The following is a 24,124-nucleotide window of genomic DNA, read 5'->3' on the forward strand; positions in this document are numbered from 1 at the left end:
CTAGGAAATTCCATTTAGCAAACTGAGTTATTAGTTATTAGTTCACTAGGGCCTTGGTCCTAAACCTGGTTCCATGCTGGTAGAGCCCTGTATCTGTGCAGAGCCAGTTGCATGGTTGCGGCTTAAGGTTGCACAGTTAAGCACCCAAAAGTCAAAAAATGCAATGTTAAGGTTACAAAAGCAATGTTAACTCTCCCCTGTCCTGGATATGCATTAAGGATACAGTCTTTAATTACATCACAAACTGTTTCTCAAAGAATACAGTAAGATCAGGCTTTTTTTCCTAACCCCTTAAGTACACATGTGCAGCATGCTGATATTAATGACCCTCCCATAATGCAGACTCACAAGGGGACAGAGATAAGGCTGTGTGTGCAAATGTGACTCTTAACTTTGGCTTTTGAGCACTTAGCCATGCAACTTTAATGGATTTTTGTTTGTTTTAATGCCATTTCTATAGCGCGTCCATCCTACAAGAGCTCCAAGAGCATTTGAAAAGTAGCAAACAGATAAGTATCATCACCTCATCTATTGCCAAGTTATTATATAGGAATCACAAGGCAGCCACGTCAGGGGTGGAACCTGGCAACTGCTTATAAGCTTGCAGCAACATAACAGAGCAGCATGAGTGAAGGTGACTATGGAATCCAGTGTAAACGGCAGTTCAAAAGGACACATCGATTTGTCACATGCATTTCCTCCTCTCTCACAGTCCTGCCCATCGGTATTTTCTTCTGCTGCCAACAGTTTTGTATTAATCTCTGATCTAACTAAAGTCTCCTTTTACCCATAAATATCACCTGTTTGTCCCCATTCTGTGTCTTGGTGCTTCTCTCCCAGAACATTCACACCAGTGTTTTGTCCCCCTGACTGCTGGTGTTTCCAGGCTGCTTCCCACTTTTCCACAGAGAATTAGAAGGATGCATTGTTTGACTCACTGTCATTTTTCCTTGGCTGGCTCAGCCTATGCCTGGTACAGTGATGCTGAGGGAAGAAATGAAGATGGGTTTATTCTGTGTATGTAAATATCCCACAGGCAGCAGGTGAGGCATGGCGAGCCTTTGGCTGTACTACTTGTTTGTTATATGACACTATTGCATCCGTCACCACTGGTTTTGGAATCTCACAGGCTCACCTTTCCAGTAACATGGAGTGACCTCTGCTGGACGGCAGGGGTGTTGTTGTCCAGCCAGTGTCCATCCTTGATCTACATATTAAAGGCTTTAGGGAAAGAGTTTCTGTGTGCATAAGAGATGAGTTCCTCTGGTCTCCCTACCCATCCTCTCCCTAGCCACCCCCAGGAAAGTTACTCTGCTTGAATGGATCAAATTGCCAACAGCACACACAGCTGGGAAAGCTGCAAGTAACACAGGGTTTCATGATTGTATTATTGTGCAGTAAGCAGCTCAGTGTTTGGACAATGATCCACGCAGATTGGATTTCAGGGAGGTTAGCCCACGGTCCCTGACAAGTCTCACATGAGGACAATGGGTTCAGGAAACAGAAAGGGTTGGTGAAATGAATGTATTCCTGCAAAGCACAGGACAGAGACAGGAATAGTAGGGTGCTTGGAAAAAAATGATAGAAACCCTCCCATGGGAAAATGTACTTGGTTGCATGATGTTTATTGGTGCTGAGATGAATTTAGAATATTTCATCCATCTCACCTGGAGCATCAATCATAGAGTCTGTTTTATCCTATTCAGGTTCATACGCCACACCCCCCACCATGGTATCTGAGCACCTTTGAGAATAAGCAAGGAGACTAGAATAATTGAGTTGTTAGTTGCCGGTTCCTATCAAAAGTCGTGGGTTTACACCTAGCAAGCTATAAAAATGGGTGTAACCTGTTTCAAAACTCAGCTGCCTACCCCCTCTTAAAAGTTCAAAATCCAGATTTATGCCACACTTGGTTACCATGATTTGGAGGGTCATCTCCCACCCTCAGCCCTGTGTCCACGGCCACAGGAATCTGCCAACTGTAGCACGAAAATCAGGGGCAACATAGAAACACCATAAACTATCCAGGCACCACCAGAGATGTGGAGATGCACCTGCCACATTGGTATATATATGGGTGGGGGGGGGAGGAGTGTGTGTGAAGGGGATGTGGAAAAAGCAATGGGCCAGCTTTGGGACTGAAACTGAAGTCAGTTGAACTGTTTCTCTTTTCTTCCCCCAGCCACGGGCGATTGCTTTCTTCTAAATGATTATTGCTGATGAAAAACTGACATGATTTGCCATTGGAGGCCAGCACGGGAACTTAGCTCATTGCTGGCATTGCTCAGATGGTTCCTCACCTCGCCAGGAGTGAAGAGCTGAGACCCCATAAAGGGCCTTTCATTCTGGCCAATGGCTCTCCTCCCCGCCCCCCATCCACCCTCTTCTTTTTCTTCAGGTGACTCTCCAGGAGGGATGGGTCCCTGAGAGAACCATGGGCAGCTGGGATTTCCAGCTCCTGAAGGGCCTGCTCCAAAAAGGATTTGAGCTGGAGAGTGAAAGGGACACTTCTATAATGCCCCCATCCCCTAAACTTCCTCCCCATCCCCCCAACTCCCATCCCTGCTTTTGTCTCCTTCTCTCCTGTCCCTCCCTCTCTGCCCACCTACTGCATCTTTCTCTCCCCTCCCTGCTTCTCTCCCCCTTTTTTTTAACCTCTTGTGTGATGCTGCCCGGTGGGGGGGCTCGCTCCCTCTCTGGCTGGGGGGAGCATTCCAAGGGCCTGGAGGAGGGGATGGGTGGAAGATTATGCTAATCCAGGGAGATGGACCCGCCTTTCCCCCTGCCCTCGTGGAGCTGGGGCTGGTGAGGAGACAGCAGCAGGGGAACGGCAAGTAGGGTACAAAAGAGAGCCAGGGAGAGGTGGAGCGGACAGCGACGGCAGCCTCTGCCTCTCCAGCGGGCAGAGGGACAGGGGCGCTCTCCTTCACCTTTGCTACCCTCACCCTGTCTATTTATAGGATTTCCTACTCCCCCACCCCCCTGGAGAGGGTAAGAAAACCCGTCCTTGCAGCTTCCCCCTGCGCTGCCGGATCCTCTGCATTTCCCAAGCCGAGCAGCAGAGCCTCGCATCGGATCCTCAGTGGCAAAGAGGAGAAAAGGTTACAGAGCTAGCTGCCGAGCTCCCCCGCTCTCTCCCTCCTCGGATGGGCGGAAAGAACATGAGCAGGACAAGTGGAAACTCTCTCTTCTGGGTTTTCTCCTACCTCTGCCTGGGGACGTTGGTTTCCCCGACCGATGCCAAAGGGACCTATTTCCACCACCCCGCCCCTGTCTCTTACAGTAACCGCTACAATCTTTATACCTCAGGATCTAGCCCGCAGCTGAGCCCCGGGAAGCCCATGGGGAAGCACAAGTAAGTGTGGCTCCTCGCTGTCTCCTCTTCCTTTTCAGCTCTGTCTCTTTCCCCGTTGAATTGACTAGAGAACGCAGGCTGCTCGATTTCACGGCTGATCCGCTTCATGGGGGGGGGGGGGGGGCAGTGTGGAAGCGAAGGCAATGGAAAGGAAATCGGAGCTAGATTCAGTACATTCGCTCAAAGGTGTCTGAGCTGGGCGCCTAGTTACCGAACCGGAGCGGCGGGTGGGAAGCGCATGTATTTCTGTATTGAATCTGAAATGCTCAGGCAGAAAGGCGGGGCGGGGTGGGGAGAGGGGAATGGGATTAAAAAATGTAACTCCCCTCCTCCCCTCTCCTTCATTTGCTCCAGAGCTCTCTCTCCCCGTGAAAAAAGGACCGATGTGGGGTTATGGCAGAACTCAGACGAATAAAGAAATTATTGGAAAGGAGAGGTCGATGCTGGCAGTGCCAGCCAGAGGTTCCCAAAACTCCGGTAACTTTTCCCAGCTGCCGCTGTTAAAAGCTCAGGCTGAAGCTCTAACGCTGCTAGCCACAGGTGGCTACCAGGGATAGAGCCAGCATAGTCCTCACCGTGTACCGCGCTAGCTACTGGCCAGCAATTTGTACCATCGGTGGCTGCCTGCCTTGGCTCCTAGCGGCAGTGAGGCGGGGTTTGCCACGTGCTTCTGGGGCTGAGGGGTAGAAAGGGCGGTCAGTCAGCCGGTCTCCCCAGCTTCCTTTCCTAGGGCACCCGCCTCCTGCGAGAGCCGGAACTGGAGGCTAGCGAGGGGCTCTCTGGGAGACTTGCGTGCCTTAGCGGTCATCTCCAGAGCGTCTCTTGCGCTGGCAGCGCTCCATGGACTCTTTGGCTTGCCATGTCCCCCCAGTGCTGCTCTCTCTCTCCTTCCCCCAGCCCCTCCTATTTATAATACCCTCTGTCCCATTAGCTGCTGCAGCCCATTGGCATCCACTGGTGGGAAATGTCTCCAGCCCCAAGCCAGAATGGGCCAGTGTTGTGCACTAACCCAATGCCATCCCTCCCTGGCACCCCACCCTGCACCCCGTGCCCTGTCCTTCCAGAGGGGAGGCCATACAGAGGAGGAAGATGCTTTGCTTCTGCTACTCAGGCTCTGTATAGTGGGGCTACTCGGCAGCGGAGTTGGGGAGCCAATATCAATTTCTCCCTAGATACATGCTCAGCCCCCCTCCCCATCCTCTCTCTCTTGCCGTACCAGCCTGCCCACCTATTGAGTCCTGGGAAGGGTTGAATTGCAGAGAAGGACAATTCTCTGGGGGAGTTCTCTGGCCTGTGCTATGCAGGAGGTCAGCCTAGCTGGTGACGCTGGTCCCTCTGGCTTCAGAATCCATGAAAACTCAACCTTGATCCATTCAGTGGGAGAGCTGGATTGTCTCTTCCCTTCATTTTCTAGGGAGCTCAGAGCATGGCCTGTGCTGGGCAGAATCCAAATCCCTAATCTCTTTACTTTGGCATGAGTTTCACACTCATAAAAACAAGGTGCTGATAATACTAACTGTAGCCCAGCACAGTGCAAACAGGGCTGGGGAAGCTACACACCCCTCTCTAACCAATGCACCAGTCCTGACTGGCTTCCCCCTGTTGTTCCAGACTTGGGCTTCTTCGCTCCAGGCAGACAGCCCCTGCTGTGTTAGCCCTTCTCCTCTCCTAAGTAGACCCTGCCGCTGCTGCCTGAATAATATGATGTTCTGGGATGTGTCTAGAAGGGTGCCTTAAGATTGAGGCTGAGACCCTCAAACTCAGTGCACGTGTGACTGAAAGGTGAAGGTCTCCCAGGTCCCAAGGCAGCAGCTCCTCGGGTCCACTACGGGTTTTGGTCAGGGTGCAGGTGGAGGTTGGAGAATTGTAGCCGTTTCCTCACGTGGGGCTGAGCAGCCAAACAACAAAACCATTTCACATTTGAAGAGCTGTCTTTCCCTGTCTCTAGGCAATGTGTCCCAAGCCCCATGAGCTCACTCATCCCCATCTGCTTTATCCCATGGACCCACTGTATGCAACTCAGTGTTTGGCTTTGTCCTTGCACCCTCATCTTCTCCCGCCGTGCCATCTGCTGTGTCCCTGTGCCCTTAATCCTTCTCCTCTCTACACTTCTCTGCTATCTCTGCCCCGCATTCTGAACTTCTCAGCACATCCCCATCTGCTTCTCCCCACCGCCCAGTGGTTTGCTGGAATTGCCTCAGCGTCCCTCTGTTCTAGCACTGCCCCTGTACTCTTCCCCCTGGGCCTGCCTCTGCTGCCCTCAATCCCTCTCTCCAGCACCCAGTTGGATTGTGTTGTGCTTGCTGCCCCACTGTGGCTGGCTCACCTCCCGTATCGTCTACACTTGGTTACAGTCTGCACATTAATTGAAAGGGCTCCTTTACTTGGCAGCACGTTCCCACCGTGAGAAAAAGAACGTGTCAAAGCAGACTTGCCTAACTGGACATCCAAGGCAGAAGCAACCTGGGTACTTTTTGATTCACCCAGAGGCTTGCTCAGTGCAAGCATTGTGCCTACAGGCGGAGGCCTAGGGATCCTACCTTTTTGCAGTCACCAGCCAGTCCAACTCCCATTTGTGAGAACTCCTAGCATGAGCTATTCAGGAAGCTCCCTCTTTTTCCTACTGTCAACAGCCATGCTGCACTCCATTGGAACAAGCTGCCCAGTAAGTGTTCCCATCACTAACTTGGGTATAAGGCAGGTAGTAGGTCCCCCCGCCCGCCAGCCTGTGATCCTGTATTCACTGGACATGGAACCAAGTGTAACCCACGTTAGATGTTACTAAGACCCTATCTCCACCCTAGGAACGACCATGGTGAAGGACCTGGTTGCAATACAGTTGTTCCCCAGCAAAGCAAAGAGGTGAATTAGCCTGGCAACGTAGGTGGGATGAACTATGGTTGAATCCTGTTCTCAAGCCATGCTAAAGCTTTGGACATTGACAGAGCTGTGGGGAACATGGTTCAGTCCTGCCTACACCTCCAGGCAAGGTTTCAGAGCACTGCTGGAACCAGGAGCAGGGGAACCCGAGCTCTGTGCTTATTCTGGCAAATGGCAGATGCTGGCAAAAATCTGAAGCAACCACATGAGGACCTGTGGGACTCACCTCCAACACTGTGAGAGTGGTTTAGCAGACAGAAGGAGCCATTGCTTCAGGAGCCTAGCCATTAAGTGCATGGTGAAGCCAGCAGCCAGGAAGAGTCCTGTGCTCTGGGAGCCTCTCCTGAGAGCCTGGGGAAAAGGAAAGAGCCAGGTGCATGGGGAAGCAGACAGCCTGGATCTGTCTTGCAGCCCAGGGCTCCAACCCTAGAGTGTAAACATACAAAGGAGGCAGAACTGAGCTTCTGCAAGGTTGCTGAGCTCTAAGCCAAAGAGCTGAATCCAGACTTCTCAAGCTTTGCTGGAGAAGTGCAGCTATTTAGCTGCATCCCATTGATCCTGGCAAGAGATACTTGGATGCATTCATGCCCATCTTGTGGGAAATGCTGGTACTGAGATCTCAGACCCTGTCCCAGTGCAGATACATCAGCTGTTGTACTTCCTTAAGTTTGCCTGGGACAGCACTCATGTCGCAGACAGCAGCATGTGGGTGAAGAGCTAAGAGCAATGTACTCCCTTTCTTGGTTGTTGTTCTGGGGGTTGTTATTTCAAGCAAAGGGTGGGGAAAGCCCTTGGTGTGGGGGTCCCACGAGAGAAGGGTATGTGTACAGTGTATTAGGGATAGGAGAACCAGCCCAAATTTAATCAGAACCCACCTAACCCTGGGGCTTCTCACACATTTGAAAGTGTTTGACTTACTTGCTTTGCCTGTTCTCACTCCCAAGTCACAGCCAGGAAGGGAAGCAGCAGCACCAGAATATAGGGGAAGCAACTAGCCTTGTGGTCTTGCTGACCCAGACAACTAGAAAGCCCTGGAGATCTTGCAAGCTGATCTCCTGAGAAAGCCTGAGCAAAGACATTCAGGCACAATGAAATGAGCATCCATGGCCCAATCCTGCCAGCCCTGGGCAGATGGAGCTCCCGCAAGCTCAGGTAGAGATCCGCACAGATAGCCCCCAACCATACATCTGAACCACTCCCAGGAGGGGAACAGTGCAGGCATGATCAAGAAAGCTCAGAGTTATGTACCTTACTGTCAAGCCTCAGGGCTTGCGCTGAAGGAGCTCCTCATGGCCTGGGACCCAACATGTCCACCATTACTATATAGTACAGCTCCTCATTGAAGCCCCAGTGGTTTACATGTGTCCTAGTGAACCAAGAGGCAGGCCCTCTGTCACCATGCTTGCATGGCATGATATAAACCTGAGTGGTCACAAAGATGCTTCAGGTTAACAAATGCAGAGGCCGAGCACAACACGGGATCCAGGCTGGGGCATCCAGGTGACATTCATCTATCCCTGTTCCTTCCCAGGAGACCCCCTCCACTCTGAGCTCTCTTGCTGTGACTTTTCCAGGTCAGTGGTGTTAGCTAATTCATTATTCCAAGTGAATGAACAGATGGAGGGAGCCCCCTAGCAGCCTAACCCTAGTAGAGACCTTAGTAGCAAATGCTAGCCAGGTGCAGGTAAACTCTGAACTGGAGGGTTTTTTGAGTCTCTCCCTTGGAAATGGACTTTGGTAGCAATGCCCCGTTCTCCTTCCCTTTTCAGGGATTCCTAGCTGCTGTTTCTGGGCAGTGGCTTGACTGTGTTCTGCTTTGTTTCCACTGCAGGAGCTACTGTGCGTATGTGGTGCAGAGAAATGTTACATGCACCCTGCAGGATGGGGTGGAGAGCTACGTGAAGGCAGAGTATCACAAGTGCAGCTGGGGGCCCAAGTGCCCCGGGAAAGTCCTGTGAGTACATGTTGGACATAGCCATGGGAGTGGCATGGTGAGATCCCATGGTCATTTAGACTGAACACTAGCCCTAGTGTAACACATACGCAATACAAGTGTGCTGCTTTCATGCCACTGTCCCAGGGCTGGGCCACATGCATCCTGCATGGATGAAGCTTATCTGGCTTTCTGCATACGCTAATGATGGGGAGGCAATGGGTTTGTGGGTGTAGTGGGAATTGCATCAGAAAAAGACGTTCCGTGGATGGGGTACGAGCTGGGGCTGCTCGTCCCCAGGAGCTCAAAGCATTGACCTTTCAGTTTGAGTATTAATACCCTCATTTGACAGATGGGAAACCATAGTATAGGGAGGTGAAGCAACATGCCCAGAATCACACAGTCAATCAGTGGTGAAATCATTTACACACCCCTGTATACAGTGTTCATTTCTGGCCAGCCTATCTCAAAATATACAGCAGCAACAGAAGGCAGTTCAGAGACAGGCAGAGAGAGCCAGTAGACTTCTGAATGAGGAGAGACTGGAAGGATGGGGATGGTTTAGTTTAGAGAGATAACTGAGTGGACATGTTAGAAGTACACAAAATATAGAATGATACAGAAATGATAAATCATAATAATACCCAGCTCGTATACAGCACTTTTCATCCATAGATCTCAAAACACTATACAGAGGAGATTGGTTCATTTTACAAATGGGAAAACTGAGGTACCGAGAGGAGACATGCCTTGTCTAAGGACAGCAACCAAGCCAGGAACAGAACCCAAGTCTTCCGAGTCCTAGGCCAGCATGCCAACCACCTTTTCACCTAGTCCATCCCACCTTTTCCTAGGAGCATCCTATTTACTATTTCACAGCACAGAGAACAGCTAGCAGAACAGAAAAGCAAGGCATTCAAAACCAGTCAAAGGATATACTTTTCTTTGCAATGCATTACAAATCTGTGGCACTCATTGCCACAAGGCACCACTAAAGTCAGGAACCTTGCAAGACTCAGAAAAGGATTAGACATTTTTATGGATAGTAAAGTCAATCATAGTTGCATTAGATAAGGTATACTGACCTTCATGCTTCAGGGCATAAGCCAACCACTACCTGCCTGGGGTAGGAAGAAACCTCTCCTTGGGGAGGACATGCCAAAACTCTCCACTGCAAGGTCTGGGGGTGGGGAGATTCCACCTACCTCTGAGGCAGCTGCTGTTGGTCACTGGAGGAGACAGGATACTGGACTGCTACTAGGTGGATCCATTGGGCTGACCTGGTTTGGCAGTTAGCTCCTCTGTCTCCAAAGCCCCTGAGGTAACCACTGGACACTGATGCCATTGCCTGAGGCTCTCTGGTCTCATTTCCTAGAGCTGTCTCTGAGTGACTCAAGGAACGGGGGGGGCAGCACAGACCCCATCCTTTTGACCCAGGAGCACTAGCCAGGACTCCCTCTGGAGCCCATTACTTCTGCTCCTTAAGCAGCCTGAGGGAATGCAACCGGAGAAGCTCACTGCACTATGACCTAGAAGTGAACCCGTGTCTCCTTGGCGACAGCACCCATCCTAGTGCACTAACCACTAGGTCCCTGGGCCATCTAGACTCATGGGGCAAGACAAACGTGCCCAGTGGGTTTTCCCTTTCCTTCCCCCATGGTGCTGCTCCCATGGAGGGAGCCGGTCCCTTGCCCAGGCATTAGACTGCTTTGAAGAGCAAACAGACTATTTCTGAAAGCAGACACCCTTAGTTTTTTTATTTCCTTTTTATTTTATTTTTGGGGGGGAGGGGTGCCATTTAAACCCAAATGCACCGCTCCCCCAGAGAGAGAAAGGACAGGTGCCCTGATGCCCCAGACCTACCACCACTCTGCTCCCACTGCGGAGATAAGGGGCAGGAGAGAATTGTGTGGCAGAGGGATCACTCAAGACCTCTGACCCACTTAGGGAGCAGAAGGGCAGCCTCTGATCCTGCCCAGTCCCTGCAGTCTGGAGAAAACCTGTAGTGGGTTTGCAGTTTGGAGACACCCCCCCCACACACACACACCAGCACATCTCCCACCCTTCTTTCTGACCAAACCTGCTCTCTCTTCCCATCTCCCACCAAGAGGATGAATGGATGAGGCCCACCTGTGGTGTGATGGTCTCCAGTGAGTCATGCACTATTGCTACCCACAGGCCCTCATGCAGTAGCCCCATCCCACCAAACTGCAGCAGGAATTAAATCAAGTTTCTGTCCCATTCGTGGAGTAAGGCAGCCCAACGCAGCTGTATCCACAGTGTCAAGATTGGATGAACTCACATGCTTTATGGAGGTGGCCTAATAGGTTCCCCCTCCATGAGCACCTGCCTCAATTCATCTGGCAAGGATTCTAAACAACCTCACTGTAATGGCTGGGGGAGAGCGGGAGAGCTAGCTGCGGGGCGGGGGTCAGCAGAAAATTCCAATAAAAATTAATGTTGGTTTTGCCAACATTTTTAATGAAAATTTACAGAAACATTTCAATTTGGAACATCTGCCAGAGTGCCTCCTGCTTCCATTCTCTTCTAGGAGGTGGCTCTCTCTTCGGCCTACATCTCCCATGATACACCATGGTGAAGAGGAGGCGGAGCATCATGGGACTCCCTGGTCATAGTGCATCCTGGGAGTTGTAGTCTGGGAGGGGAACTTCCTAGAGAAGAATGGGCAACTGAACTACAACTCTCCTGAGGTACTGGAGCAGCATATTTTGGTTGTCAGGAGTTAGTTGTTGGCTTTTTATCTGGTTTTTGTTTTTTTGAGGATAAGTCCAATATTTCTGTGGAAAAGACACAATTTTGGTGAACACTTTCATTTTGTCAATAATCCAATTTGATCGAAAAAATTTGATCAGCCCAAGTCCAGGGTTCAAATGCAGGGGGGGAGAAGGTGTAGACCATGGAAAGGGAGCCTGCCGGTCTCCTGTACTAGGAAAGTATTTTTAAACTCCCTGCCATTTAGTAATGGTCCAAGGGAAAACCCTGGCTGTTCAGCAAACCTAGGGCTGGAATAAGACGATTTCCTTTCTGCTTCGCTAGTATCTGCATCCAAGAAGCTAAGGATTTGTATGGACATTAATTTGGCCTCTCACTGCCTGATACCTAAGCAGGATTGTGATCCCATCCCCCTCTCACTGATGGGCAAGCTACCCCAGAGAGGTTAAGGATCTGATTATCAGAGCCCCCACATCTCACACTGAAGCCTGGGGAAGCTATGAGTGCTCAGCACCCATGCAAATCAAGCCTGAAAAGGTCTTTCACTGAGCTCAGGACATCAGGTGCATGCTGGGTGCCAAGTTCTCTTGGAAACCTGATTGGCATCTCAGCAGCAGGGCTAAAGCAAAACCCAGGAGCCATGACTCTCAGCCTTTGATATGCTCACTGGCAGAGAGATTTTGGTAGTCACTTGAGTAGGAGGAGAATGAATGAATTCCAGCAAAGCCAGGGAAATCCCCACATTTCCCCCCTCTCTCCCAAATATCATAACCACTAGGAACCTTACAGTTGTCACTATGCTGCATTCTGTAGCTTGCGTGGGACTTCTGTGAGATTGGGGAGAGGGAAAACTCAGACCGTCCTGCTTCCAAAAGGCCCATACTTACCACTTGAGCGAAAGGAGAATCTCTGCTAGCTGATAGTAGTATAGGGCCTATGAAACACCATTTTGAGTCCATCCAGTGGAAAGCAGTAGTGCACACATGAAAGCCTGTTCTTTATATGCATCCATAGTTATTCAAACTCACTCTCAAGCATCTGGGGTTGGCAGGAGTTCACCCAGGGGTGCTGGAAAAATTTTTATAGTGAGAGTGCTGAGGCCCATTGACCTAAACTGTAAACCCTGTATTTAATGGAAACCACTTCAAGCCAGGGGTTGCTGCAGCAACCCCTGCACCCCTAGTTCCAGCACCCATGAGTTCACCTCACTTGGACACGGGTGTAAAAGCTCCTCCTAGCTGACACCGTGCTGCACAATGACACTCACAGCACCACTGCAGCAGTGGGGCTAGAACCGAGCTTTAAAAGCTCAGCCTGGCCTCCGCCACTTGAGCTAAGGAGGGTCTCGCTTGTCCTGGCGCAGGATCTATGACAAAGTTGCACTGCTCGAATGCTCCCCACTAGAGGGCAGCAGTGCACAGAGTGTATCTGCTAGCTAGCCAGCTGGTTGGCAACCAGCCCCACTGAACATTGCCCTGCTCCCGCTCCCTGGCCCGTTGCATCTCTTCAAACACACACACGGTGAACCCATAGCATTTGCTGAAAGAGGCCGCATTGGCCAGCTGCACTTTTTACAGCGCTTGGAATGCTGCACACAAGAGAGAGGCAGTTTTTCCAGGCCCTGTTGATCCAGCTGCAATAAATACTTCCTGTTGCTGGCATGCAGGGAGTTGGGGGGTGGGTTCTTAATTGCAGAAGGGCAGTGTGTTCCTCAGCGTGAGTGGTGCCAGAGGGCAGCGCGGCAAGGCTGGGAGCACCTCGTGCGCCAGACGCCTTGCTCGCCCCATCCCAACTTCTACTTACAACCCCCCTGCCTCTGCCAAGAGCGACAGGCTGCAGCCCAAACGTTTGCACAGAGCCAAGGTGATGGCTTGTGCCAATGTTATTATTGACAGTGGCTGAGCTCGGCGGCTTTTACTGTGCACCACGATATTTCCGGGCAGGTTTAAACACTCTATAAAAAATACCATAGGAACCTGGAGGCTTCTGGACGGAGGAACAATAAAAAGCGAGCTGGTTTTTCCAGCCCCTGCTCCCCCTTTCTGACCCACGCTTCTGTTGCCAATTGAACAAACAGCAGCTCACGGCAGGTTCCTGCGCAGCGTGGCATTCCATGCGGGCTGGCCAAAAAGAGGCTGGAGGAACCGGCCGCTGAGCAAAACCCTTCCCAGTGGCCAGGGACTCACCAGAAAACAACCAGAACAAGCCCTCCTTTCCTAAGCACATTGAAAACAGCTGAGCTAGAGCAGCCCTGTGACCGTAGCCCTATGATGCTCTCCCTTTGGAGAAGGGTGCAGGGTTCTGAGTGTGTACTTGGCCATGTACGTATAAATCAGTGCCAGTATACATCCACCTGTGTACGTACTAGGGTATGTATGCAGCTTATACACCCACATCCAAGTGAATACAGCAGGGGTGCAGGAGATGTGCACGTGCATCCAAGGCTGTGCATGTCAGTTCATGCCTTGCACCTCATGTCAGCATCCCGTGTATCAGTGCATGTCTGTGTCTGTGTGCATTAGAACAACATAAGGTGCTCCCCAATGGGCGAAGACCCTGCCTTTGTGCTTGACGTCCGGGTAGCATATTCCCCATACCATGCAGTAATGCACATGCAGAGTTCTTGCAAGGTGGATGGAAAGCTGAGAGGCCCAGCTCAATAAATGTTTGAGAGAGTTGAACATTTTCAGTGTCGCAGTTTCCACTTGAAAATGCTGTCTGCAAAATCAAAATGGTTCATAGGAATGTTGATTTCAACTAAGCTTAACAAAAAAAACCAAACTATTTCAGTCAAAATGGAGTATTTTGTTTCATCTTGCTCAGTTTTTCTTGTTTTGACTTAATTTTGTTGACATTTATATTAATATGATTATATTGCTACATATAATATAAATATATTAGGTCTCAAGGGTGGCAAAGTGTTTTGTTCTGGTGATTGCAATGTTTCCAAAGTGCAATATATCAGAATTTCCATTCCATGATAAATTTCAACTTTTTGTTCCCACTCGGACCCAAAGGAATTTCAAAATGTTAGAATTTCCTGCAGAACAGCAATTCCATTTTCAGAGCAGCTCGAACAGTGGTTCAACTCACTTTGGGAGCAAAGATTCGGGTCTGTTTTCATTTTGTCCCAATTGGTTCCCACATACTCAGTTCACACAAGGTCACTGGAACTCTAGCAGGGATGAGGCCTAGAGAGAAATGGGGAGCGGGGGGGGGGGCGGGGTGGCAGCAGGGGTAGTTTACTCCTGTCCTAATGATAGCTGTTGAATTCCCATTAGCGACACCCCTGATAAGCTAGAGTGAGGGGAAGATGAGGTGGGATTAAGGTAGAGGGTGTTCTGTTTGAAACAGGCAGAGGAAGACACTAAACTGGGAGGAAAGGTAGATATGCTGGAGGGTAGGGATAGGATAAAGAGGGCCCTCGACAAATTAGAGGACTGGGCCAAAAAAAATCTGATGAGGCTCAACAAGGACAAGTGCAGAGTCCTGCACTTAGGATGGAAGAATCCCATGCACCGCTACAGACTAGGGACCGAATGGCTCGGCAGCAGTTCTGCAGAAAAGGACCTAGGGGTTACAGTGGACAAGAAGCTGGATATGAGTCAACAGCGTGCCCTTGTTGCCAAGAAGGCCAATGGCATTTTGGGATGTATAAGTAGGGGTATTGCCAGCAGATCGAGGGACGTGATCGTTCCCCTCTATTCAACATTGGTGAGGTCTCATCTGGAGTACTGTGTCCAGTTTTGGGCCCCACACTACAAGAAGGATGTGGAAAAACTGGAAGGAGTCCAGCAGAGGGCAACAAAAATGATTAGAGGACTGGAACACATGACTTATGAGGAGAGGCTGAGGGAACTGGGATTGTTTAGTCTGCGGAACAGAAGAATGAGGCGGGATTTGATAGCTGCTTTCAACTACCTGAAAGGGGGTTCCAAAGAGGATGGATCTAGACTGTTCTCAGTGGTAGCTGATGACAGAACAAGGAGTAATGGTCTCAAGTTGCAGTGGGGAGGTTTAGGTTGGATATTAAGAAAAACTTTTTCACTAGGAGGGTGGTGAAACACTGGAATGCGTTACCTAGGGAGGTGGTGGAATCTCCTTCCTTAGATATTTTTAAGGTCAGGCTTGAGAAAGCCCTGGCTGGGATGATTGGTCCTGCTTTGAGCAGGGGGTTGGACTAGATGACCTCCTGAGGTCCCTTCCAAACCTGATATTCTATGAAGGATAGTCCAGTTGTTAAATCCCAGCTCTGCATTCTAGGGTTAGCTCTCTGCCCCATTATTAAGGGGCCCTAGGATGTGTCTCTTAAGCCTCTCTCCCACTTTCCCCTTCTGTAAAATGTGGGCAGTAAAATCTGCCATGCAGGGATATTGTAAAGCTCACTCCATCATTCCCCATTAGTGAAGGACTTTGAGAGTCTTGGGTGGCAGGCAGTGAGTGAGGTGCAGAGGGTTATAACAACAACAACATCCACCCAACCCACAATGCTTCCCACAAGGGAAAATACAGATATTGGGCACTGCTGCCCTCTATTGCTTAATATCAGTAATTTTAGAGCAAATACGGCAAGGGGTGGTTTATTGTAATGATGTTCCATTCTAAAAACGTTCTCCAAAATACAGCAGTCTTTCGAAAGGTATTTGACCAGTCCTGAAACATTCCACAGGAGAGATCTCCCTCCCACATGCAATTCTATGGAGTTATTAACAAACAAATGTTGGAAAAGGTTTCTCTTTTAAAATTCTGTAACATGGGAGTCATTTCCACCAATGCCTCGGAGATTTGTCTTTCTCACAGAGGCAGTCATTTACGGTCTATTTGTGCAAGCTTTAGCAAAATGAGGCCCTTTGCAGTTGCCCTCCAGATACTACTGCAATACCTAGGTTTAATACAAATTATATTGCTATTGGTCTTTGATTTTCGTAAGTGAGAGTCACAGCAAAGAAAAGAAAGAAAGGTGCATAAGCAATCCTTCGCACGTTCTCCCCCTTCCATCCATAGATGTCTTGTCGACCTGATTGTAAGCTCATGGGGGCGGAGAGCTGTGTCTTGCTCTGTTTGCACAGTGCATGGTGCAAGCTCAGTCGAGGCCTGTAGGCAGTTACAGCTGGGCCTAGATCCACACACATGACAGTGTGTGGGCTGGGAAGAGAAATGCCAATAACAGTTACTATTCATCTCCAGCATGCCAAGACAGGTGGCTGATTCAGGCCCCCCTTCTGTTATAAAGTGCTAGAGCTCTAGATTTCAGCTCGTTAACACTGCTCTCCCTTCCTTCCTTCCTCCCTCCCTCATCTCCAAAAAGGTACCGCACCTTCTACAGACCCAAGTACAAGATTGGCTACAAGACAGTGACTGAGCTGGCATGGAGGTGCTGCCCAGGACTCATGGGAGAAGGGTGTCATGACAGCCCTACCGATCAACCAGGCCTTCTGCCCCAGCGCCCCAGCCCTAAGATTCCTCCTGGTCACAAGATGTTTCCAGGTCCTAGAGTTCCTCCCCATCCCCAAATCCACCCTGAGCCGTTTCCAGGTCCAAAGAAGAACCACTATGGTGAGTGATGGAGCTCTCCCCGGAGAGCGGCATTGCCTTTGATTTCACACCCACAGGTTATGGTTTCACAGAACCTAATGACACAGTCAGCCCTGTTGTTAGCACTCTCAGTAGAGACAGCCAGGACAGAGGCCTGCTCACGCACAAGTTAATTACTGCAGTGGCTATATGTCAACATAACTCAAATCGACTTAATTTTGTAGCGTAGACTCATAAGGAAGATTCTCTCCAGCTCAGGCTTGAGCCACAGCAACAGGGCAACATGAGGAAACTTACATTACTGCAGTTGCCAGAGCCGTACTGGTCCTTAAATCAGAGAACTTCCCTCACCCAGGCTGTTAAAGCACCTTTCACCTGTGCACAGTGTTGGTTGTAGCTGGACTCCTGCAGCATTTCGTGGGGCTGGGTTTCTCACTCTCACTGAAATATGGATCATTTGGAGACAAAGTCAGAGAATTGTAGGATTCATAGATGTTTATAAGGCAAGTTGGGTTTTAGGGCCAAATTGATGGAAGGTATTTCAACAGGTTCCAGCAGCCCATTCCAGCTGAGCTAACTTCTGCAGCAGAGTGGCTACAAGGTACCCACGAAAAAGGGGCAGCAGGAACTAATAGAGGGTGTTTTGAAATATACAGTCCCGGCCCTTTAAAAAATTCCTCCCATGTCACAAAAATGGAGCATCTTTGTTATACTAGGGCTCAGCAGAAATCACCCTCCAGGCAGGAAATTCCTTGCAGGGCAGATAGGACTCCAAAGAGTTGAATCCCAGCCCTTTAGGCAGCAGAGAGGCACGTCTTACCTTTCAGAGGGCTGGGCCTGAACAGATGCTCCTCTACTTTCTTTGACACAGCCCTGCTTTTCCAAGGCTGCTCCTACCTGCAGTGCTAACAATCAGGAGATTTCCCTAGTGCTGGGGGCTTGTCTGCGTTCTAAACATGTGCTCAGGGGTCGGGGGAGGTAATCACTGACCAAGTTGCACAGCTAAGTAAGCATGGAGCAATGTACCTCCAATTTTCTGGAGACAGGGGGGAAAAGAGGCAAGAGATGGGGCAGGGATTTGGGGTTTGAACAGCCAGGCTTGCTCGCACTTTACCTTGTAGGGAACACAAAGAGAGCTGGTAAATTAGGGCCTGAGTCAAAGCCCACTGAAATTAATGGGAGATGACAGTAGACTTTGCATTAGGCTGCTGCAGAACACACCTAGCTGGAGCATCTGTACGTACAGACATCCTGTAGAGGCTGGGGGCCCCCCTAAAGTGGGTAGCACTGAAAAGGCTCCCGATACCTAGAGTAGCCACACTGTCGGTCTCTGCTTAGGGCAGCAGGAGCCCCATGGAGTGGCAGATACACAATTTTTACAGACATTGTACAGCCAGTTCGCCCTGCGGAGCAAGAGGGTGCAGAGGAAGGAGGCAGTTCTCTAGAGCTACTGGAGGCAAGTGGGATGGGACAGGACCACTGGGCTTTGCAGCCTCATCAGACTGCTCAAGCCACAGTGGCGCCCTTTCCAGCTATCCACAGCCCAACCCGTGGCCAAACGCATACAGACATCACTTCTAATGGGGACTGAACCCATCATCCCCCAAAATACAGGCTTCTACCCCATTCACTATCAGAAAAGAGCAGGGATTATACTTGCTGGATCCAGGTATTAGAGGGAGACATGAAATCAGGCCCAGAGAGCCACAGTCATTTATACACAAAGGGAGCAGAGGAATAGAGACCCTGAGCTATTCACCACCCATCCCCTTGCAGTTATGGCCTGCAGCTGTATAGACATAAGAACACAGGGGGTTTGTCTACACTGCAGTTAAAAACCCATGGCTTCCCCATGCCAGTTGACTCAGGCTCATGAGGCTCAGACTAAGGGGCTGCTTAATTGCAGTGTAGATGTTGCAGATTGGCTCGGGGACCATGTGAGGTGAGCTGCAACCCAAGCCAGAACATCTACACTGCAATTAAGCTGTCCCTTAGCCTGAGCCAGGTGGCTCAGGCTAGCCACAGGTTTTTAATTGCATTGTAGACATACCCAGGAAGGCCAGATGGGCTGCTTGCCGTGCTAACCATCTGAATACCAGAAGGCTGAATGCAAGCAACAGGACGGGCGGAAGTCAGAATTAAGGCAGAGAAAGCTGTAGTAGTCGTCGTCGTCATCTTCCTCTCTGTTTCTTCTCTGATGTAGGCAGGAAGATACCTGGCATCTTTGGGGACAGGCTGGACCGGCTGGAAGAGGAGGTAAGGCGCCTCTCACAGTCCTACGACAGCCTGCACAACGTGGTGAGCGGGCTGGGGGACCACCTGCGTCTGGCCATCCAAGAGGACACCAACAAGATGATCGGGTCCCTGATGAACAGCCCAAGTGTGCCTGACTCAACGGTGGGCTTTGGGGTCATTCCTGATGGGATTGTGGATGTGGCTGACAAAGCAGACATTGCCACCTATCCACCCGTGGGTGAGATCCTAGCCAAGGTGAGCGAGGTGAGTGATGTGCTGAAGACCAAGACAGATTTGCTCAATGAGGTGCACGGCCTGGTCCTGGACCATGATGGGCAGATCAAACACCTGCTGGAATCAGCTAGGCCATCACCCCTCACCTCCATCGACATGTTGGAGGAGTACATGGACACCCGGCTGAGCAACCTGCGAGCAGAGCTGCTGGATGGCTTTGAGAAGAAGCTGGTGAAAATCCAGAGCACATGTGACTTCAGGATCAAGGAGGTGCAACAGCAGTGTGAGGAGGAGAAAGCTGCCAACTTGCGGCTACAGCAGACCTTGGATGGCAAGGAACTGGAAATCAAGAAGGAGATCTCCCAGCTGGAGACCCAGATCCAAGGGTTGACGGTGGTGGAGAGCTGCTGCGGCAACCTGAACTACCTCACCGAGCGCATGGACATCCTGGAGAAGGGCCTACACAGCATCTCTGAGTCCCAGAAGAACCTGCACTCGCATCTCAATGGTGAGTTCTCCACTGTCACCCTGGGGAGCCTTGTTGAAGGGCGCTTCGAGGACCTGGAGGTGAGGCTCAATGCTACAGAGAGAGAGACTGGCAGCTGCTGCTCCAGCTTGGAGGACAGCATGATGGGCCTTGTGGGGTCAGAGTTGGACGGTGTGAGGACCTCATTTGAGGACAAAATGAGGACCTTGGAGGACAGGTTCATGACCATTGTGGGGGAGCTGAGCAATGTCAGCACCCCAGCAGGCCTGGATGGAGCCGTGATGCCCTTGCTGGAGGGAGAGCTTGCCAACGTGAGGAAGCAGACAGACGAGAGACTGGAGGTGCTGCAGAGCCAGCTCACCACCCTGGAGAACACCTGCTTACTGGGCTGCGCCTCTGCTTCCAAAGATGTGGAGACCTTCCGGACAGAAATTGAGGACTGCCAGAGCAAGAACCAGGATCTGCTGCTCAGAATGGACAGTAACAACGACCTCCTGCGCAAGCTGAACGCCACCATCCTGGAGATCCAGAGGCGGATTGAGGAGGAGGCAGCCGGCTCCCTGCAGGGCGAGATCACCCTGCTCAAGATCAACCTGAATACTGTGAGCAAGTCACTGACAGGGCTCAAGGACTCCGTCTCCCAGTACTCCAACACCGTGCTGCACGTCAACTCTTCACTGGACGAACACGAGCGCAAGATAGAGGACGAGGTGCACTCCATTCAGGAGAAGGTCAGCGACCAAGGCTCGCAGCTCATCTTCAGCAACAAGCGCGTCCTTAACCTGAAAGGCGACCTGGAGAGACTCAAAGCCAGGATCGTGAATGACCTAAGCAACTGCAAGAATGCCGCACGTGACCTGCAGAAGGAGGCGGCCCAGTTTGACAGCCGCGTAGCCCAGGTGGAAAAGATGTGCGGTGGGCTCGGTGCCATGACGGGGAGCCTGGACGTCATCCGCGATGAGCTGGAGAAGCACACAGGCAGCCTGTGGGGCTACATGGACCATATGAACGGGACATTGGCCGCCCACTCTCAGGAAATAACTGTGCTGAAGGACAACTTGCTGGATTGCCAGGCCAAAGTGACAGAGCTGGCTGAACAGGTCACCCACTTGCAAGGTGCTTCAGAGGGGAAGCAGCACTAGCTATACTGAAACCCAACTCTCTTTACCCTTGAAGAACAGAACTAACTTATATCACAGACTCTACTGTGGCAATGGGTTTGTTTTTTTTAAAAAAAAAAATATATATATATAAATGGAAAGCTGCTATAATCCCTTCTCCCATTTCTTTAACTTCTTTTTCTTGCCTGAGAAAAGTGAAATCCTACAGCCCAAGTCGACCCTTTGCCATTACGGAACTGGACTGGACTTGACTTCCTTCTGGTCACTTAACAGCAGTCCTAACAATGTAGCGATATGCCTGGTCATAGCTGGGTTGTTGTTATGTAGCTATGACCCAGGAATGACAATTCAGGACCAAGCTCAAGGCAGAATCATTTTGGAGGATTGATTACTTCTGAAAGAATAAAACTCTGTATTTGTGAGGCAGGATGGACAAACTCTGTTCCTAAAGGATCACATGCATCTTACCCACTGGGGCAAAGAGATAGTCAGGGACCTGCCTTTGCAACACCCACAGGGGACATTTGGATTTTAACAGGGAAAATTCCCTCTGTACTTTGGGGAATTTTATTCCCCTTTTCAATACAATGGCTTCCATTCTATTCAGCTGAACCCAGGTTTCTGTCTCACAACTAACGCCTAAGCCAATTTAAAATTAAATGCATTCCCCACCCAGCCGTTTTGACAAGTATCATAGGGGGATATGCATTAAGACAACATATGTCTATACACAAGCCTCTTCCTTCCTGCCTACTCCAGAGTGCAATGCCTTTGTTCAGCTTCCTCCATCTTACCAGTTGTGCTATGGAGCATACAGTGTGCCCTGTTAGAGATTCAACTATTTTAAGCGTGGCATTTTGTGGGAGAGCATTTTAGGACTGTACTGGGCCTGAATTTAATAAGAACAATGGGTGCTGGGGGTCCTGTGTGTTTGCAGATCAAGGACTGCAAATTGGACACAACCCTTTGCTTGTTGCCTAAGTCACATTGGAACCTAGGTCTCCAAAGATGAAAAGCCAGGGTATTAAGCCATGATGCCCCCCCAGCCCTGGGGAGTGAGTTAAGCAATAATGCGGCAGTAGATATGTGCAGGTGCTCTTGTCCCATAAATGGCTTTACTGCCCAAGATGTTCCAGGTCTAGATTTGGAGAAATAGGATTTGTGTATTCCCAGACTGCACAGGGCAATGGGTGTGCATGTTCACTATCCCATGGTCACGCAGACAGGAGTGGGCAACCGGAATCACATCCACTTCACATACCACAGGACCCCTGAAAGCCTTCTTGTCTATGTGACTTCCCTAGGGAGGGACTTGCTTTATCAAGAGCAGGCAGGAGGTAAGGTAAGGGGATGTCTCTCACAGTGCCTTTGAAAGCAGAACCCTTCTGGGGGTTGGGTGTATTAATCAAGGGAAGCTCAACTCAGCAGTATCATTTGGGCTTTTGGGAGATCTCCACATTTCACCCAGTTTTCCATCTGGGCTGGATGAGGCACAAAGGGGCTCAGTGAAGTGTCAGATCCCTGAGTGGTTCTGGTGAGCTAGGAATGGGGATTCACCTCACAGTGGAACCAGGAGGTGACAGGGGCCTCTGCTCCCACGTCTGGGCCATTTCACAGCTCTAATTTAATCTCACACTAGGCCTGCTTCAGTTCTTCTCTGCACCAGCTGCCACTGCAGCCCTGGGCCCTGACTTTCCTCACCATTGCTCTCTTCCACTCATTCTCATCCCGTTCTCCTCCTATTACCACATTTCTTCCCTGTAACCCATTGCACCAGAGTGTCAGGCATAGGCTGAAACTGGGCTCTGAAGCATTCGCCCCCTTTGCTCCATTTCCCCATTAAGCACATGGTAGCAGCTTGCCACATAGGATGTTTCCAGCTGTTCTCTCTCATGTGATACAGCTTTAATGCGACCCCCGGCCTGGGAGGGAAGAGCATTTCCCCTTTAGCTGTCTCAGCCCAGACAAGTAACTTACACAGTGGAAGCATGGAGCAGCACAGATAGCCCTCTACAGCAGTGGTTCTCAACGAGGGGTCTGGGGCCCCCTGGGGGGCCATGAGCAGGTTTCAGGGGGTCTGCTAAGCAGAGCCAGCGTTCGACTCGCTGGAGCCCCAGTCAGAAAGCCAAAGCCCCACCATGAGGCTGAACCCTGAACCCCCAACCTAGGGTGAAGCTGAAGCCTGAGCACCTTAGCTTTGCAGGAGACCCTGTAGTATGGGGCCCACATGACCAATTAAGAGGAAGATAAATCTCCTACTATCAAGCTCATCTATAGCCAGCGTGATAGTCTGCATTTTCAAATAGCAAGTGGCTGAGGGGAGCAGCTCCCTGGAGGTCAGAAGGAAAGTAGGATGTTAAAGCTAACACAACTGGGGAGGGGGAATAGTTTCAGATGGGACAGGGGGAGAAGTGGTGGGGAGGCATGTTGCTCTCTCAGAAATGGTGCTATATTTGAACTCTTTTCCGGCCAATCACTTGAAGAGGTCTATGCTTGGACTCTCCAGTTTAAAACTAAGTAACATGGTGTTTAAATGGGCATTTGTTGCTTTTGCAGGAGGAATCTGATTGTATCTGCATCTTTGCTCCCTAGTGGAGGTGTGGGGATTCTGGAGCAGTTGTGAAATCCTATTAAAGTCCATTTTGAATTGGTTTTTTTAAAAACTTTGTACAGTTGTTCAGATGTTAAAGCTGAAAGACTGTTTGTACTAAGAACAAAAAATAAAACTTCTTGCTGAGGTTTCTGGTATCAAATGACTCCCTTACAATTAACAGAGAAGTGCAAGCACAGGGCTTGGCTCACCGAGCAAAGCAGCCAGGATTGAGACACGAGTTATTTTCCAGAACAAGTTGTTTGAGGGGTGGAAGCTGTGTGGAGGGAGGGAGGGAGGATTTGCAGCCTTGTTCAGTCCATGCTAGTAAAATTGCTGTAGCAATTGTTACATGTAGAATGTGCTTTAGAAAGAGGTTTTTGCTCACAGGAGCCTGCAGTATTTATTTCATAATTAGGTGTATGCGAAAGCAGCTTTCAGCTTGGAAGTGGGGGTGGGGAGAGGGAAGCTCATAAGGGACTGACTTTTAAAGTAATTTCAGCCAGGTCTCCCTTGTGACACTAATTATGAATATTTTGTAGAGTGCTGAGCACACTGGGCCTGAGCTTTCTGGAAAGTCTGGATGCAAGGGTAGGCACTGAGCCCTGTGAAAATTCTGGCTTTAAGACCTGAGTTCTGATGCTGTGACTGCTCTCTAGGGACCACAAGGCTCACAAGAACCTGGCTTGCTTGTTTTTTAAATAGGCTTTGTCTACAGTAAGGTCTAAACGGACACGAGGGCACCTACTTTGTGCTTAGCTGCTAGCTGCACTAGGATTGAGTTCTGCAGTGGGGCAAAGGCAGGGCATTAAATACATGGTCTCACCTGGCACCTACAGTGGAAAGCTGCAAAACAGCATAAGCTTCCCGCCCTAGAGTTATAGGGATAAGAGCCAATAGGGGATTTGAAACCCATTTGGAGGTCAAGCTCCTTCCACGTAGACTAGACAAAGGCACCTAGAACAAGCCACGCTTGCTCTCTACGAGTAAGACAGGAGGCTCCCTTTGAAGAGAGCCATCC

The 24,124-nt window shown here is 50.1% G+C and overlaps 1 protein-coding gene across 2 annotated transcripts; it reads left to right on the top strand.

The window, feature by feature from the left end:
- Nucleotides 1–2,569: 2,569 nt before the first annotated feature.
- Nucleotides 2,570–23,386, top strand: EMILIN3 (elastin microfibril interfacer 3). 2 transcript variants are annotated; one of them, XM_073309723.1, is made up of 4 exons: nucleotides 2,570–3,355; nucleotides 8,067–8,189; nucleotides 16,210–16,457; nucleotides 18,640–23,386. In XM_073309723.1, exons 1-4 carry the CDS (start codon nucleotides 3,147–3,149, stop codon nucleotides 20,532–20,534), a joined length of 2,475 nt encoding a protein of 824 aa, XP_073165824.1. In that variant the 5' UTR covers nucleotides 2,570–3,146; the 3' UTR covers nucleotides 20,535–23,386. The 2 variants fall into 2 exon arrangements, with proteins under 2 accessions (XP_073165824.1, XP_073165825.1); XM_073309724.1 differs by lacking the exons at nucleotides 2,570–3,355; nucleotides 8,067–8,189 and adding an exon at nucleotides 10,708–10,879.
- The last annotated feature ends 738 nt before the right edge of the window (nucleotides 23,387–24,124 follow it).

The sequence above is a fragment of the Lepidochelys kempii genome, chromosome 13, assembly GCF_965140265.1.
Source record: "Lepidochelys kempii isolate rLepKem1 chromosome 13, rLepKem1.hap2, whole genome shotgun sequence".
Lineage (NCBI taxonomy): Eukaryota > Metazoa > Chordata > Testudines > Cheloniidae > Lepidochelys > Lepidochelys kempii.